The sequence below is a fragment of the Schistocerca cancellata genome, chromosome 4 (assembly GCF_023864275.1).
Source record: "Schistocerca cancellata isolate TAMUIC-IGC-003103 chromosome 4, iqSchCanc2.1, whole genome shotgun sequence".
NCBI lineage: Eukaryota > Metazoa > Arthropoda > Insecta > Orthoptera > Acrididae > Schistocerca > Schistocerca cancellata.
Window position 1 is genome coordinate 228,447,469 of NC_064629.1, and position 17,480 is coordinate 228,464,948.

The 17,480-nt window shown below is 39.2% G+C and overlaps 1 protein-coding gene across 5 annotated transcripts in view; it reads left to right on the forward strand.

Moving 5' to 3' along the window:
• Positions 1–17,480, forward strand: part of LOC126183488 (histone-arginine methyltransferase CARMER) — a 106,169-nt gene that overhangs the window by 39,599 nt on the left and 49,090 nt on the right. For 2 of the 5 annotated variants that reach the window (XM_049925521.1, XM_049925518.1), the window contains exons 6-10: positions 2,947–3,037; positions 4,747–4,919; positions 5,353–5,575; positions 10,735–10,922; positions 15,159–15,251. In XM_049925521.1, the coding sequence (XP_049781478.1) occupies positions 2,947–3,037; positions 4,747–4,919; positions 5,353–5,575; positions 10,735–10,922; positions 15,159–15,251 (768 nt within the window). Of the gene's footprint in view, positions 1–2,946; positions 3,038–4,746; positions 4,920–5,352; positions 5,576–10,734; positions 10,923–15,158; positions 15,282–17,480 lie in introns of all 5 variants that reach the window. The other 3 variants (XM_049925516.1, XM_049925517.1, XM_049925520.1) reach the window with 3 other exon arrangements.

The window sequence follows — 17,480 nt, forward strand, 5'->3', positions numbered from 1 at the left end:
ATCTGTAACCTCAACCTTGTTGATAAGGTAACCTGAATCCACCCAGCTTTCGCTCCCATACAACAAAGTTGGTCGAAAGATTGAACGGTGCACAGATAACTTAGTACTGACTTCCTTCTTGCAGAAGAGAGTAGATCGTAGCTGAGTGCTCACTGCATTAGCTTTGCTACACCTCGCTTCCAGTTCTTTCACTATGTTGCCATCCTGTGAGAATATGCATCCTAAGTACTTGAAACCGTCCACCTGTTCTAACTTTGTTCCTCCTACTTGGCACTCAATCCGTTTATATTTCTTTCCCACTGACGCTAATCTTCATACCATAGTCCTTACATTTCTGATCTAGCTCTGAAATATTACTTTGCAAACTTTCAATCGGATCTGCCATCACAACTAAGTCATCCGCATATGCAAGACTGCTTATTTTGTGTTCACATATCTTAATCTCACCCAGCCAGTCTATTGTTTACAACATATGATCCATAAATAATATGAACAACAGTGGAGACAGGTTGCAGCCTTGTCTTACCCCTGAGACTACTCTGAACCATGAACTCAATTTACCGTCAACTCTAACTGCTGCCTGACTATCCCAGTAAAGACCTTTAATTGCTTACAAAAGTTTGCCTCCTACTCCATAATCTTGTAGAACAGACAATAACTTCCTCCTAGGAACCCGGTCATATGCCTTTTCTAGATCTATAAAGCATAGATACAATTCCCTGTTCCACTCATAACACTTCTCCATTATTTGCCGTAAGCTAAAGATCTGGTCCTGACAACCTCTAAGAGGCCAAACCCACACTGATTTTCATCCAATTGGTCCTCAACTAATACTCGCACTTTCCTTTCAACAATACATGAGAAGATTTTACCCACAACGCTGATTAAAGAGATGCCTCTGTAGTTGTTACAATCTTTTCTGTTTCTATGTTTAGCCATTTCAATTATTCTGTGTAGCTATTTAAGACCCGACATTCCACTGTATTTGATGAGTTCCGACTTAATTTCATTCACCCCAGCCGCTTTATTGCACTGCAATCTATTGACCATTTTTTCCACTTCCTCAAATGTGATCCTATTTCCATCATCATTCCTATCCCATTCTACCTCGAAATCTGAATCATTACTGATCGCATTTTCACCTACATTGAGCAACTCTTCAGAATACTCCCTCCATCTGCCCAAGGCATCCACAGGATTCACCAGCAGTTTTCCTGACCTGTCCAAAATACTTGTCATTTCCTTCTTACCTCCCTTTCCAAGACTGCTAATTACACTCCAGAATGGTTTTCCAGCAGCTTGACCCATAGTCTCCAACATGTTTCCAAAGTCTTCCCACGATTTCTTCTTGGATGCTGCAATTATCTGTTTGGCTTTGTTTCTTTCTTCAACATAACTTTCTCTGTCTACCTGGGTTCTGGTATGTAGCCATTTTTGATATGCATTCTTTTTCCTTTTACAGGCTGCCTTGACTGTATCATTCCACCAAGCTGTTTGCTTCATCCTACTTTTACACACTACTCTTCCAAGACATTCTTTAGCCACTTCTAGTACTGTGTCCCTGTACCTTGTCCATTCCTTTTCCAATGACTGTAATTGACTACATTCAACTAACTGGTACCTTTCTGAGATCGCTGTTATGTACTTGTGCCTGATTTCCTTATCCTGAAGTTTATCCACTCTTATCCTCCTACATATGGGCATGACCTCCTGCGCTTTCGGCCTCACAATCCCAATTTCACTGCAGATTAAATAATGATCAGTGTCATCAAAGAATCCCCTGAATACACGTGTGTCCCTCACAGCCTTCCTGAATTCCTGATCTGTTATTATATAGTCAATGACAGATCTGGTTCCCCTGCCTTCCCAAGTACACCGGTGAATGTTCTTATGTTTAAAAAAGGAGTTTGTGATTACTAAGCCCATACTGGCACAGAAATCCAAGAGTTGTTTCCCGTTCCTGTTGGCCTCCATATCCTCTCCAAATTTACCCATAACCTTTTCATACCCTTCTGTTCGATTTCCAATCCTGGCATTAAAATCACCCATGAGCAGAACACTGTCCTTGTCCTTTACTCTAACAACTACATCACTGAGTGCCTCATAAAAACTATCCATCTTATCTTGGTCTGTCCCTTCACAATGCGAATATACTGACACAATCCTAATTTTCTTGCTAGACACTGTCAAATCTATCCACATCAGTCGTTCGTTTACATACCTTATTGCAACTACGCTGGGTTCCATTTCTTTCCTGATGTAAAGCCCTACACCCCATTGTGCTGTTCTTGCTTTGACTCCTGACAGGTAGACCTATTAAAAAAAAAACACAGCTGATATCCGTTTGACCTATGGCAGCGCCATCTAGTGGGCCAACCATAGTGTCATCTGGTTTCTCCCTTCAAGCTAGACAAGTTTCATCTTTTGTAGTTTTTTCGTTTGACGCTTATTTCGTGAGATATTTGGCCCAGTCACGATCAGTGGACCACCCTGTATAGCTGGGTAGCTGGAATGTGAAGGGAATGATGCTATCTCGCAGCAATGAATAAGTAAATGAGAATATAGGTAATTGCTACTGTAAAAATTAGTATGTTGCTTTTATCATTCACTGTAGTGTATTTCACCTTAACAAGTGTAAAAAGGATTCGTGTCCTTCGTATATTGTTAGATTAAGTTGATATTAGTACTGAAATCAGTAATAACTATCCCCATACAGTTTTTACAGAATTAGCTTGCTTAATGGACAAAATGAAAAACATAATTTCAATATGTGGCACAAAAGAATTCTTGGTAAAAGAATCAGTTGGTATTATAAAGAGGGATGATGTTACATTTTTATTTTGTCAGTCATTTAGTTCGCAGGATTTTACAGTTTTTAGATATTGTAGTAGACATGTATTGTGATATGTATAAATTCTGATAAAGATTGTTTGGTTTTTAATTTAGGTAAAATGTTCCCAACCAGGGGGGATCTGCATATAGCCCCCTTTACTGATGATAACCTTTACATGGAGCAGTTTAACAAAGCAAATTTCTGGTGAGTACACACACTTTTTCAGTCAGAGATGATCATGTAAAAAAGTATGAATAGTTTAGTTTGATGAAAGAAACAAAAAAATGTAAGATAGCAAAGTACTGTTTATAAGGAAAGTGAATTTGAGATGAACAGCAGCTTAATTTCGAAGATGACTTTGCTCTTCTTCCTCCTCCCTCTCCCCTCCCACCTCCATTTCTGCATTTCAACAGTGACTACTGACTGCACTGTTCCAAATTATACATATAGAATTGGAAATCACTTTAAGCAAAATATGACAACATTTCCATACCTGAATCAATTTGATGTACTTCACATATTGTGTCATTAAATATGTAGATGGTACAGCCACAATAAGAAGCCGTACAATCTTCATCACTAAGTTACAAATTGTGAGTGCATGATCACCATTGCGAAATTAGTGTTGGCATCTACAGGAAACCAGTTATATGACTGTACAGTGGCAAGTGACATGCTTGTATTCTGGCAGGCTAAATGTTGCTGCTGCATGTCAGTTCATGGCTTCAGTTGAGATATCTTTTTAATTATGTGTACAAAATATTTCCTACGAAGTACAAATAAATATAAAGTGCAGAGGATTGTGGTTACATGTTATATAATTTAACAAGGAAGGAGTAAAAACACCAAACAGGAAAATTAAGTGGAAACTTGAGGTTTCTCTGTGGTTTTCAGGTTGGTTGGTTGATACAGGGTAGGGGACCAAACAGTGAGGTCATAGGCCACATTGGATTGGAGAACGGTGGTGAAGGACGTTGGCCGTGTTCTTGTACAGGAACCATCCTGGCATTTACCTGACACAATTTAGGGAAATCACAGAAAACCTAAATTAGGCTGTCAGGCGTGGGTTCGAACTGTCGTCATCCTGAGTGAGAGTCCAGTGTGCTAACCACTGCGTCACCTCACTCAGTAGTTTTCTAGATTTCTTTGAAATCTAGATCAGTGGACAATTTCTCTCTCTCTCTCTCTCTCTCTCTCTGTCTGTCTGTCTGTCTGTCTGTGTGTGTGTGTGTGTGTGTGTGTGTGTGTGTGTGTGTGTTTTGCTGTCATTCATTATTTTAGCATCTTCTCGCAAGTCAACATGTATTTAAGTGAAAACTTTGCATTGTATCACAGGGAAATTGAAATATTTGTATACAGAGCGACTATTTTTTGACAAGGTCATGCAAAATCTAGTCTTAATCCCCTCTACCCATTAGATCAGATCCTGGGTATGTGCTAACGTTTAGTTCTAAGTAAAAGACATCCAGAAGCATTCAAATGAAGAAAAATTGAACAGATGCCTATCAGCTTTGATAGGCAATTATTTCTAATCTTTCAGTAAATACCGGGGGGTCAGTTACAGAAAACAGTGTTCTTCTTTCTCTTATTTTTCTTTCAGCTTCTAAACCAAATGTTAGCACAGAGTTACAAAAAGGACACCTCCCTTTGCATGAAAAGTACACTAACTAGTAACCCCTACAGGTTTTGAGGGGAGTGTTATCTACTGGTATGTACAACGCAAGGAAAGAGAGAACAGCCTGGAGATGATGACATGTATGTAATAAAGTTATGCTACATGTAATTTTTAAATCAGTTCCTCATTATTAAAGCATGTATTTATGTAGTGCTGTTATTACACAAATCTGTCCTAAAATTATAAAAGTCAGGTGGTAAACTTCTAGAGAGTTGACTGTGACTTTTTTTTTTGTCAGGTATCAGCAGTGTTTCCATGGAGTGGACTTAAGCAGTTTAAGGCATGCTGCAATGAAAGAGTATTTCCGGCAACCCATAGTGGACACATTTGATGTCCGTGTTTGTATGGCAAAGTCTGTCAGGCATACTGTGGATTTTCAGCAGGCCAGTGAAACAGATCTCCATCGAATCGGTAAGTACAGAAAACTGCTGAATGAATGGTTTTATTTAAACACAAATAGAGTACTTTGCCTAATGTGACATCTGTGTGGACAATCATAGTTGTTACTTTATAATACTTACAAATATTGGACTGGAATTTCAAACAATAGCAAAGCCATTTGTGATTGTCTGAAAGAGTGTTTTACTTTACGGTTGATAGTGACGTCAAAGTGTTTACTCTGGGGAAGAATTTTGTGTTTGCAGTAGAATAATGGTGTTAATCGCTTTCCAAATTGAAGATATTCAATCCATAAACTGATAAATATGGTGGGAAATTCCTATTTTTGGTAATTATGCACTATGTCTAGTACACATTTTTGTATTATGAGAAGTGCACACATTTCAGCTCCAGCTTTTAAGATCGCATGTTTTTTAAAACACATTAATTCATTTTCATCTTACAGAAATTCCTCTGCAGTTTCACCTGTTGGAATCTGGAACAGTTCATGGATTAGCGTTCTGGTTTGATGTTGCATTTATTGGCAAAAATTCAACAATATGGCTCTCAACAGCTCCATCAGAGCCTCTCACACATTGGTACCAGGTTAGATGTCTCTTGGAGACACCAATTTTTGTGAAAGCTGGACAGCTGCTTACTGGAAGAGTTTTGCTTTTAGCCAATCAAAGGTAAATTTAAAAAAATGCTGAAAACTACTTTGTTATAATTTAATTTGAATATTGGACTTTTGCCTATGTACATTTTCAGAAGTGAAAGTCTGTAGACAACTGAACAAAGGAACATTCCAGATTTATATTTTTAGGACAGGTTTTTTATTTTGCTTTTGTTTCCCCATTGTACCTCCTTTCATTTTCACCTCCACTTTGGCAGATTTAATGTTCCATTTGAATTAATCATTAGCTATTTCGTGTAAACATGCCCTTGGTGTCAGTATTGGAGTATTAACAATCAGTTGATTCATGACAGACAAGTGTAAAATGTAAAAGAAACCAGATCATGCTATTTAAAGCAGTAACAGTTTTAGAGCTAAAATCGAAATGTTACACATTTATAATTTTTAGTATGGGAACAAAGTTTCTCATGATAACATCCTTGTATAAAATGGTGTCATAAGTCTTGCCACATCACATTAGAAAGAAAGGAAAATAAATCACCAGAGCTTTATACAATTTCCATCGTCTTTATCAAGAACCATTGAATGTCATTATGCTGCTAGATGTTGGTTTGTGATAGTGGAACCTGTTGGAATGTAAATGCCTCAGTGAATATCTTTGCAATGTTTAAAAACTCTGGTTGAAGTACTGCTTCTGGCTAGTATACAGCTCAGCTGAGAGGAAAGAAAAGTCATAATTGTGCTATACTGTGTAACATTATTACTTCCTCATGTGAATTAAACATATTATAAAAAATATTAAAAATACTAAAAAAAGTAATGAGAGTAGCAAAAATAATATGTAATGGTAAATACATATAAAATTCAACAAACAGTTAGGCTATATGTGGTGTTACGAAAAGCCACTGGTGAAAAGAGAGCATTGTGTAAAAATGTAACATTGTCACAAGAAAATAAAGTAACAAACCCAAAATAACCACATGTAATAGGTCAATGTGCATCAGCACTGCCATGCAAGATGAAGTAACAGATGCATTAGAAGGATTAGACAAACTCCAATTCCGCATGTATTGGTGATTTGTCTGTACCGATCTTAACAAAGAGTGCTCTATCTTATTTGAAGCACTTGCACTGATGTGACTGCTTGCTCTAAGCAGGCACTTTCCCAGATGCATTGAAAATGTGTGGGGTGACTTAAACATGGACATTTATAAAACTATCACAATTGTAGATGATACCAAAATTCTACTAAAAGAAGAAGTAAGGAAGAGTTAAAGCAATCAGTAAACATGACCAAAAAATGACTCGGCAACTGAGCACAGAATAGTCAGCTTAGAACAAAGGAAACTATCTGGCTAAAATTTCACAGTGCTCTAAACAGTAATATGTACATTCCATTTGTCTCCATCAATCATGAGCCAGTTGGCAACAGTACAGAAACCAAAATTCCTAGGATTACAGAGCACAATAAAATAGAATGTGAAACTGAAATGTCTTAATGCAAAATTCAGCAAGAACTGCTATCTTCTTTGCTTAACAAAATCCTACTGTAATGAAAAAACACTAGAGAGTGTATATTGTGCCTACTTTCATTCACATCCTGAATATGAGATCATATTTTGGGGAAATCCAAAATATGAAGCAAGTATCAGCATATTAAAATTACAAAAAAGGGTCATTAGCCAAATTTGAATTTAAACCTAGAGACTCGTGAAAAACACCATTTAAGATCTCTGGTATTCCATCTTTACCATTTATTTGCATTGTGCAAACTATTATAATCTTCAAAAATCCAAGAATACAAGTGGTTTTTGTAAGACACAGTAGCTTCTTGTGTCGACTTATTTACAACTGCTCTCCAAAATGCTCCATAAAGAAGTTGTTAACCATGGCTGGAAATAGTGGAGGACCCAAGGCCATTCCATCTGTCATTTCATAAAATTTTCTGCATAGCAAAAATTAGATGGTGACAAAACAGCTTCAGTCTCCAGGAGGAAAGCAGTCTGGTAACAGTTTTAACGTACCTGCCACAGAGATGTTTGTTAACAGAAACTACATCCAGTTAGCCCTCAATATTATTGAGCTAAACTGATTTACTTTTATCTTGACAAAAATCATAGTTTTCAATGTGAACATCACATGTTCACAACCACTATGGGCACCTTGATGTAACAAGATATTGGGCTAATTTGTAGGTGGGGAAAACCAACAGCACTAATAATGGGCCTCAGGGCAACATCTCGTTTAGGAATTTTAGGCAAGCTTTACAGCGTGGTAGGTCTATGAGATCAGACCCTAATATTCTTAATGGCATCATGAGGTAGTTTAAATACAAACAGGTCTGCCATTTCCTGGTAAACGACAGAACAGGATCACATTCTGCTCATCTGCATGTATAATCCTCCAACACAAGTGCTGCTTTGCTGAGATAATCTGCAGCTCGAAGAATGGCTGTGACATTTCCATTGTCAGCTGGTCAACGCATTAGATATTTATCTCTCCACAAGTGTGAAGTCCTCTTGTTGCTCTGTGGAAAATTGACTTTGGAGGGTTGGCTGTTAGTAAAATGTGACCTCGGCAACCCTTACATCCTTGGTCATGTACTGTGAAAGGAGTTTCCCTGTTTTCTTTCCAACTGCTTTGTACCTTTCCAACTGCTTTGTACTGGCTACTATATGTAAGAATAATTACTGACCTACTTTATATATGCATTATTGCCTGCCCCATAAAAATTAAAATGTGTAACCATTTGCATTATATCCACTCGTCTTCCCACCACGGTTCAGTGATTATAGTGATTGAAAAGTTATGAGGCCACATAAAATACCTTGTCTGAAACTAAGGCACATTTGTATGATATAATTTAACCATTGTAGCAAGGATCTATCTTAAGCTTTTAAAAGCAGCAAAAGTCATTTTAGTTTTAATACCGTTCAGTTGTATTTACTTTGTGATTGACAGATAGCAGTGATTCTAAAATGATTCGGTTTGCTAATGACACTAGTTAAGTGCAACATAGGTAATCTGTCAAATAATGCAGTTAAAGACATAAGTTCATTGCTCGTAGAAAGTAAATTGATGCTAAATAACAATGAGACTTAGTTCTACTGTTTCTAACATACAGTTCTGACATTTTGATTACACAAAATGGGTACTGTATTTACTCGAATCTAAGCCGCACTCGAATCTAAGCCGCACCTGAAAAATGAGACTTGAAATAAAGGAAAAAAAAATTCCCGAATCTAAGCCGCACCGGAAATTTGAGACTCGAAATTCACGGGGAGAGTAAAGTTTTAGGCCGCACCTCCAAATCGAAACAAAGTTGGTCCATTGTAATATGAGACACAATTTAGGTCGAATGAATGATGATACAGCTACAGTAGTTTGGTTTGAGTCGTAAGCTTAGCAGTTAAGCTTTACCAGGTAGCCATTGCTGCGCGTCAGGCGCTCCGTCCGTATTTATACGGGTACCCTTCCTTTTTCACATGCTTCGTCTGGTTTGAATCGATTGCTTATTTTGCTTTGATCTGATAAGTACTGTTTTCTTTGTTATAGGTGTTTGCGTCACTCTAAGCTCAAAATGCATTACTGTACTGTGTCACGCATTGTTTGTCGCATTCTGATAGTGCGTGTTTACGGCCTGTCGCCGCTCGCGGCATGGCTTGCTTTTGTGCGCTCTACCGCCGCTTACAATTAAAAAAAAAGAGAGAGTAATCGTCTCATTAGCGAAACAATGGCAAGAGACTGCTATTTCTTGTTACTTACACTGTTGCTTTCTTTGATAATGATCAACAAGAACCAAATAATAGACTGCGTATGATAGAACATGTTCTGAACGAGAGTTAGGCGAAAATGTTTCTCCGTTTGAAAATCTTTGTGGCTGCTTCTTTAGTGCATCAAATTCTGCACAGAAATTAGTCATCTTGGAATTAAAAATCTAGTCAGTTGCCATGCTTCATTTCTGACAGTATCACTATTAGGCATAAGAATAATACGAATATAAACGTGACACGATACGTATATTCTTCCGCGTTTGCTGTTGTCTCACTCTAGTTTCGTAGTTTATTAGGCAGGCAGGATTTAAATGAGATAGCAGCAAACACGAAAGAATACATGACAAAATGTTGATATTCGTATTATTCTTATGGTGAAGAGAATACTGCATGTGATTCACATTTTATCAGGTTCCTATTAGCAACCATCTCTTCTCACAGGTAGGAAAAAATTCAGAAAGTAGAGTTGGCCATATTGACAAACATCCCAAACAGTCTTGCATGTCGGATTTTCGTAGTACATCGAAATTCTGCTACATTCGAAGATGAACAATACAGAATTTGCATTTACTTTGTTGGATAATGTGTGAAAGTGCAGTGGACGAAACTCGGGGCGGAGAAAAAAAGCTCGTCTTCCACCCTTTTTATTTATTTATTTATTTATTTTTTTTTTTTTTATGACGCGGAGGTTTTGGCGCCATGCCTGTGTAGCGCTACATATATTCGACAGCAGAAGTTAGTTGTGGCGGTACCTATCAACATTTTTCAGAACTTCCACTTGCTTTGCACTCGATTCTAAGCCGCAGGCGGCTTTTTGGATTACAAAAACCGGAAAAAAAGTGCGGCTTAGATTCGAGTTGATATGGTATATAATCAGCAAGTCTCAACAGTCCAAATTCCTAGGTGTTCATTATAGATGGTAAGCTGACATAGAAAACCCATGTTCAGGATATTGTTCAAAAAACGAATGCGGCTGTATTTTCTCTTATTCTTGGTCCAGAAATGGACAGTTTGAGCAATGTGTAGTGTAAGTTCGTAAACCTTCTGTTGATCCCTGTTCAGAGTCTGGGAATTCTGACATTGACCTCTCAGTATGTACACGATGTGATCAAAAGTATCCGGACATCTGGCTGAAAATAAGTTCTTGGTGCCCTCCATCGGTAATGCTGGAATTCCATATGGTGTTGGCCCACCATTAACCCTGATGACAGCTTCTCCCTCCCTCCCTCCCTCCCTCCCTCCCTCCCTCCCCAAAGAAGGAACATAAAAGCTTAAAAAGTAACTATTGTTGATAGAAACATCTAAAAGTGGAAAAATCCCACTCCTGAGTATTTTGTCTCCTTTAATGTAAATATTTTAATAATGATTCCATCATATACACTATAGAAAACTTCCTTTTAAAGATAAGAATTAGCTGATGAGTTTCTAATCTCTTTGACAGGCAGAGTTATGATGTAACGATTGAGCTATGTGTGGAAGGCACAGGTACAAGGTCATCTAATACACTGGACTTAAAGAACCCTTATTTCCGTTACACGGGACAAGCAGCACAACCTCCACCTGGTGTCAATCATACCTCTCCAAGTGAAACATACTGGAGCCAGATCGATGCACAGGGAGCACGTCAGGGTAAGTAATGCTGGGCTGAAGAAAATTTTTTGAGTTTTAACCATGCTGTAAACATCTGAAAGGGTTTGTCTAGCTGCTGCCCATAATTGAAATTCATTTTTATAGATTTAGTTATATCATTCTATGATATGTTTTTTCCTCTTTTTGGTTGTCTGAAAGTATGCTAGTTTTGTTTATGTAGAATTAAAAATGCTTATTCTTCCTTTTTTGTGCTTCAGAATGTCTTTTCTGAGGTATGTCATATTTTATAACTTATTCGTATTTGATTAATGTCAATTGAATAGTTAAGGATTCGTGATGAAAGTGATTTAGGGTAGGTCAATGAAGTGACCAGAAGCTGTTGGTTATGAGGTGGGATCGTTCCAAAACAGGCAGTATTTTCGAAATTCTCTAAAAATAGTGTTACATAATCCAGGCATTTGTGGATAACATGTCCCACAATTCAAGAATATTTCCAATGATACAGTACGTTAAAGGATGGTAACAGTGAATAAATCAAAGTTTTTGGTTTCTGTTGGGGTGAATTTAGTGCAGTAGTAAAAATATGCTGTAACTGTTTCGCGTCAGATCACACTAGATTAGAGGGCATGCGATATTCCACACTGTACTGTTGCTATTCAGATATGGGTGTATGTGAATGAGTTCACGTTAAAGCTTCAAGCTGATGAATGGCTTCAGGAAACATGTTACAGGAAAGTTTCTGAGAAGAATCCAATAAGGCAAAGGCCATATTCATATTGGTATACAAACACGAGCACTGCAGTATGCACTGGTGAAATTGTTTACACATTATTTTATCACTGTTGTTTTGCCAGGCTAATGCTCATGTTATCTTTTCTTCAAATACCATTAGTCCTGCTAAGTATGTGGGAGAGTTTGGAAAGTAGAGTAGAGGCTATTAGGGAAGGTTGAGAGTCATGGCCGGATAGCTCAGTTTGTCAGAGAATTGTTGAATGGACTTCATTTTGGTGCTCCTGGACATACAAAATGATTATACGACAAAATGCAGTGCTCGGTTCGGAGAATGAACCTAACAGTCTGTGATTATGAAATTAGTAATGAGCCCCTATAGCATGTCACATTGTTTAAATATTTACAGATAGACTAAGAAATTTAAAATTTGATGAACATGTGAAATCAGTAGGGGGGAAGATGAATGGAAGTGTGTGTGTGTGTGTGTGTGTGTGTGTGTGTGTGTGTGTGTGTGTGTGTGTGTGTGTGTTGGAAGGGTTCTCGGAAAATGTTGCACCTGTAAAGGAAATAACATACGAGGGGCATTTGAAAAGTCCGTACAAAAGTAAAAACTACTTAAGTGTTTGGGGAAAACTTATTTTTCGACAGTCTCCTTTTAGACTTATACACTTCATCCAATGCTGTTCTAATGTGTTGATCCCTTCCTAATAATAGAAATTGCCCAAGTCTGCAAAATAGCTATTAGTTGCTGCAATCACCTCCTCATTTGAATAAAATCTTTGCCCCACCAGCCATTTCTTCAAATTGGGGAACAAATAGTAGTCTGAGGGAGCCAAGTCTGGTGAATGGGGGGGGGGGGGGGGGGGGGGGGAGAGATGTGAAACGAGTTGGAATCCTATTTCCATTAATTGTGCGACCACAACTGCTGGTGCATTGTCGTGATGGAAAATCACTTTTTTGCGGTCCAATCGCCGTTGTTTTTCTTGCAGCTCGGTTTCCAAACGGTCTAATCGTCGATGAGGATTATCCCTTGCGAATCCCAAAAGATAGTCAGTTTAACCTTTCCAGGTGAAGGACTGCTCTTCACCTTTTTAGGTGGGGATTCTCCCTTGGTAACCCATTGCTTAGATTGTTTTCTGGTCTCAGGAATATAGTAGTGTACTCACGTTTCATCCTCAGTGGCAAAACACTTAGTCCTGCGGATTCTTCCTGAACAGCTGCAAACAATCCTTGCAACACTTCATACAATTCAATTTTTGGCCAAGTATGAGCAATTGTTGAACCCATCTTGCGGATAGCTTCCTCATGTCCAAATGTTTATGCAAAATATTATGTACCCGTTCTTCGAGGTGCCCACAGCACTAGCAATCTCACGCACCTTAACTCTTCTGTCATCCATCACCATATAATGTATTTTATCAATGATTTCTGGAGTCGTAATCTCCACAGGGCATCCAGAACGTTCAGCATCCCTTGTGCCCATATGGCCCCTCCAAAAATTTTGAAACCACTTATAAACTGTTCTAATTGAAGGTGCAGAGTCACCGTAATGTTTATCAAGCTTCTCTTTAGTCTCTTGAGGCATTTTGCCTTTCATAAAGTAATGTTTAATCACCACACGAAATTCTTCTTCATCCATTTTTTGACAATTGGTCGACTTCCTTGATTCACACGAATGCCAAACACAAAGAATAGACCAATATGGCTGAAACTTGGTGTGTGCCATCTCTCGGACTTTGCACGGACTTTTCAAACACCCCTTGTACAAGACCCTGGACTGCGAGAATAAGGTACGAGAGAGGCATATAGGCAGTCATTTTTCCCTTACTCTGTATGTGAGTTGTAATACAACAGATATTGATTAAAATTGATCTGATACTCTTCACCCCACACTGTGCTTGCTCCTCCCCCACTCCCTCCCCCACAAACACCTCCCCCACAAACACCTCCCCCACAAACACCTCCCCCACAAACACCTCCCCACAAACACCTCCCCCACAAACACCTCCCCCACAAACACCTCCCCCACAAACACCTCCCCCACAAACACCTCCCCCACAAACACCTCCCCCACAAACACCTCCCCCACAAACACCTCCCCCACAAACACCTCCCCCACAACACCTCCCCCCACAAACACCTCCCCCACAAACACCTCCCCCACAAACACCTCCCCCACAAACACCTCCCCCACAAACACCTCCCCCACAAACACACCCACAAACACCTCCCCCACAAACACCTCCCCCACAAACACCTCCCCCACAAACACCTCCCCCACAAACACCTCCCCCACAAACACCTCCCCCACAAACACCTCCCCCACAAACACCTCCCCCACAAACACCTCCCCCACAAACACCTCCCCCACAAACACCTCCCCCACAAACACCTCCCCCACAAACACCTCCCCCACAAACACCTCCCCCCACAAACACCTCCCCCACAAACACCTCCCCCACAAACACCTCCCCCACAAACACCTCCCCCACAAACACCTCCCCCACAAACACCTCCCCCACAAACACCTCCCCCACAAACACCTCCCCCACAAACACCTCCCCCACAAACACCTCCCCCACAAACACCTCCCCCACAAACACCTCCCCCACAAACACCTCCCCCACAAACACCTCCCCCACAAACACCTCCCCCACAAACACCTCCCCCACAAACACCTCCCCCACAAACACCTCCCCCACAAACACCTCCCCCACAAACACCTCCCCCACAAACACCTCCCCCACAAACACCTCCCCCACAAACACCTCCCCCACAAACACCTCCCCCACAAACACCTCCCCCACAAACACCTCCCCCACAAACACCTCCCCCACAAACACCTCCCCCACAAACACCTCCCCCACAAACACCTCCCCCACAAACACCTCCCCCACAAAACCTCCCCCACAAACACCTCCCCCACAAACACCTCCCCCACAAACACCTCCCCCACAAACACCTCCCCCACAAACACCTCCCCCACAAACACCTCCCCCACAAACACCTCCCCCACAAACACCTCCCCCACAAACACCTCCCCCACAAACACCTCCCCCACAAACACCTCCCCCACAAACACCTCCCCCACAAACACCTCCCCCACAAACACCTCCCCACAAACACCTCCCCCACAAACACCTCCCCCACAAACACCTCCCCCACAAACACCTCCCCCACAAACACCTCCCCCACAAACACCTCCCCCACAAACACCTCCCCCACAAACACCTCCCCCACAAACACCTCCCCCACAAACACCTCCCCCACAAACACCTCCCCCACAAACACCTCCCCCACAAACACCTCCCCCACAAACACCTCCCCTTCTCAGTACTGGAAAGTTATAGTTTTCACATGTTTGTATAGTGGCCAGTCTTGGAACACAATCCTAGTGAGACAATATTCAGAAATTGCTGTTTGTGTTTAGTCTAACATATTTGCATTTGTTTTTTGTGTTACAATTTCGAAATGATTGTATACTTTTTACTTTAACGTACTCATGAACCACATGACACTTTTTCATAATTCCTTCCTTTCTAGCAGTGAATATGGTGAATGGAATAGCAGTGAATGGTTTGGGAGAAGTTGCCACGATAGATGCAAGTCAGACAGCACCCAACCTAATGGGACTGGGTAAGCAACTCAGCCATTATCTGATTATAGGTAGGAATGCTCTTCTTTAATTTTATGCATGTTGTTGGCTTGATTAATTTTCACCTTCTTTCTTATTCATGGACTACATATGTAAACTGGAAAGGGGAGAAATACTTTTTTAGTGTTCCATTTGGTGTTGTCTACAGGAAAAATCTGTACAGAATTCTTAAGGAAACCTCAAAGTTTAATTCTGTTAAGCCAAAAGTCTGTTAGTTTTGTTGTATTTGTCAGAATGAATTTTCTAATAGTTTCATACTCTACCTTTAGCAATTGCCCTTCCTACTAATTATCAGATTAGTGTTCTTCCTGCACCTCTGTTGTTTCATTCTGAAAAATTAAATACTTATCATTTTATTCCTTCATGCTTGACAGAAAATCTCCATTTTCTTCTTAGAGAAATTTTATGACTGTCAAAAGTGAATTGAAACTGACTTGATACTGTGATGTCCAAAAACCTTATACATGAGGATTTTGCAATTAGTGAAAATTTCTTTCATCGATGTTGGAACTAATGTCATTGTCCCTCAGTTAAATAATTAATTTGAAATATTTATGCTGCTGATGTGCACTGTCAACACTTGCATTGTAACTACTGCTGTGTATCCATTTTTTGTCATTAATTTTAGAATACTTCTATTCTTTTTGCATTTTGGTTAATGTATAACTTCTTCCATATCTTGTTTGTATATTCCACCAGCTGGGAGTTTTGTAGCTGCACATCTTTATTTTAAAGAATTTTTTTATGAGGCACAAAAATAACAGAAGTAAAAATTTCATCTGTTGCTGTCAGTCACAGGAGATACACTTTTTTGTTGGTTCTTACAAGCCTCAGTCTGCAACTGCCATTTGTTTTTTCTTTCTGTTACAAAATGGGAGATCTTGCGTCTGCTGAAATGACCAAAGGAAGCAACCAAAAAGACATGGTCATGCTTGTGTACAGTTCTGCAGAATTCTGTTATATAAACAAATTTTCATAAAATTTAAGCCATGCTATCAGGTTCCCTGCCTAAGCACCACCTGGAAATTGGGACCTTCTGAAAATACTTGAAAGTTTTTGAAATAATAATTTTGAATGATATTGTTTCACTTCCTTTAGCCATTCTGGTGGAAACTAGGTCTCCTGTGACATAACATCTCTGGTTGATGTATGTGAAAGTTTTTCTTCCTTGAACTTCTCAGAGGGGTGTGTGCTAATTATGCATGTGACTTAGTAAAAACTCTTGTTAAAGCAATGCAATCATTTTCATATGTCCAGATACTTTGAGCTATGTTGGCAATCTTTGTGAGCCCACAGGTTGCACACTCTTTAGAGTAAAACTTCGGTTGGCCTAATGGAGTGTGTGCAAAATACATAAATTCAGCATGTAGGATATGAGTTGTAGTTTTCTGAAATTCAGACATCAATACATCACTTGTTCTCTGGGTATGAGGCATTAAATAATTCGCGTAAGACACTTTCCTGTCATAAGCTTTCTCTGTAGGGTATTGTCTTTACTGAATACATTTGCTTACAGTGTTTATACTGTGTATAATTATTAGGTGTAAGTGAACTGGTCAGCATAATGACAAACAGCTCAATGTCAAAATCTCACAATAAAATCTCTGGTAAAAACAATTTAAAAGAATAATTCAGCTCCATCACATTTATAATGTTATCCTCTTAAAAGAATTTTAAGAGGATTGACGTTTTCCATTGTAGTTCAGCAGAATTATTCTCATAAATTGTGAAATTGTGGACTTACAAATGGATGTCACTTTCATTGAGTGATGGATAAAACTGAACTATAGTGGAAGGGTGATATCTAAGACATAATTATTTCATTCTATGTGTGTGATAACTGTAGCATAGTAGAAAGAGTTTTGGATAATTTTTATGTATGAAAAGTATACTAATAAGTGTAGAGTAGTAGTGGACACCTTGTGTATTTGAATATATTTTCATTGAAAATCTTGCAGTGATTTTGTGTCCTGCTTTTCTTTTTTTTATTCAAAAATGTGTTAATGTGAACTTGAATGCTGCCATTAATTTATATTATTTCTACGATCATATATAAGGTGCCATGCGATTTAGTATTAAAATGAAAGGTGATGAAATAGGAACTCTTGCTTCATATTTCCAATATTGAGAAGGCAGTTTTCTCTCTAACAAAAAGGGCCATATATTAGCTTTAGTTATCATTAAGAAATTATTTTTGTGGTAACATTAAA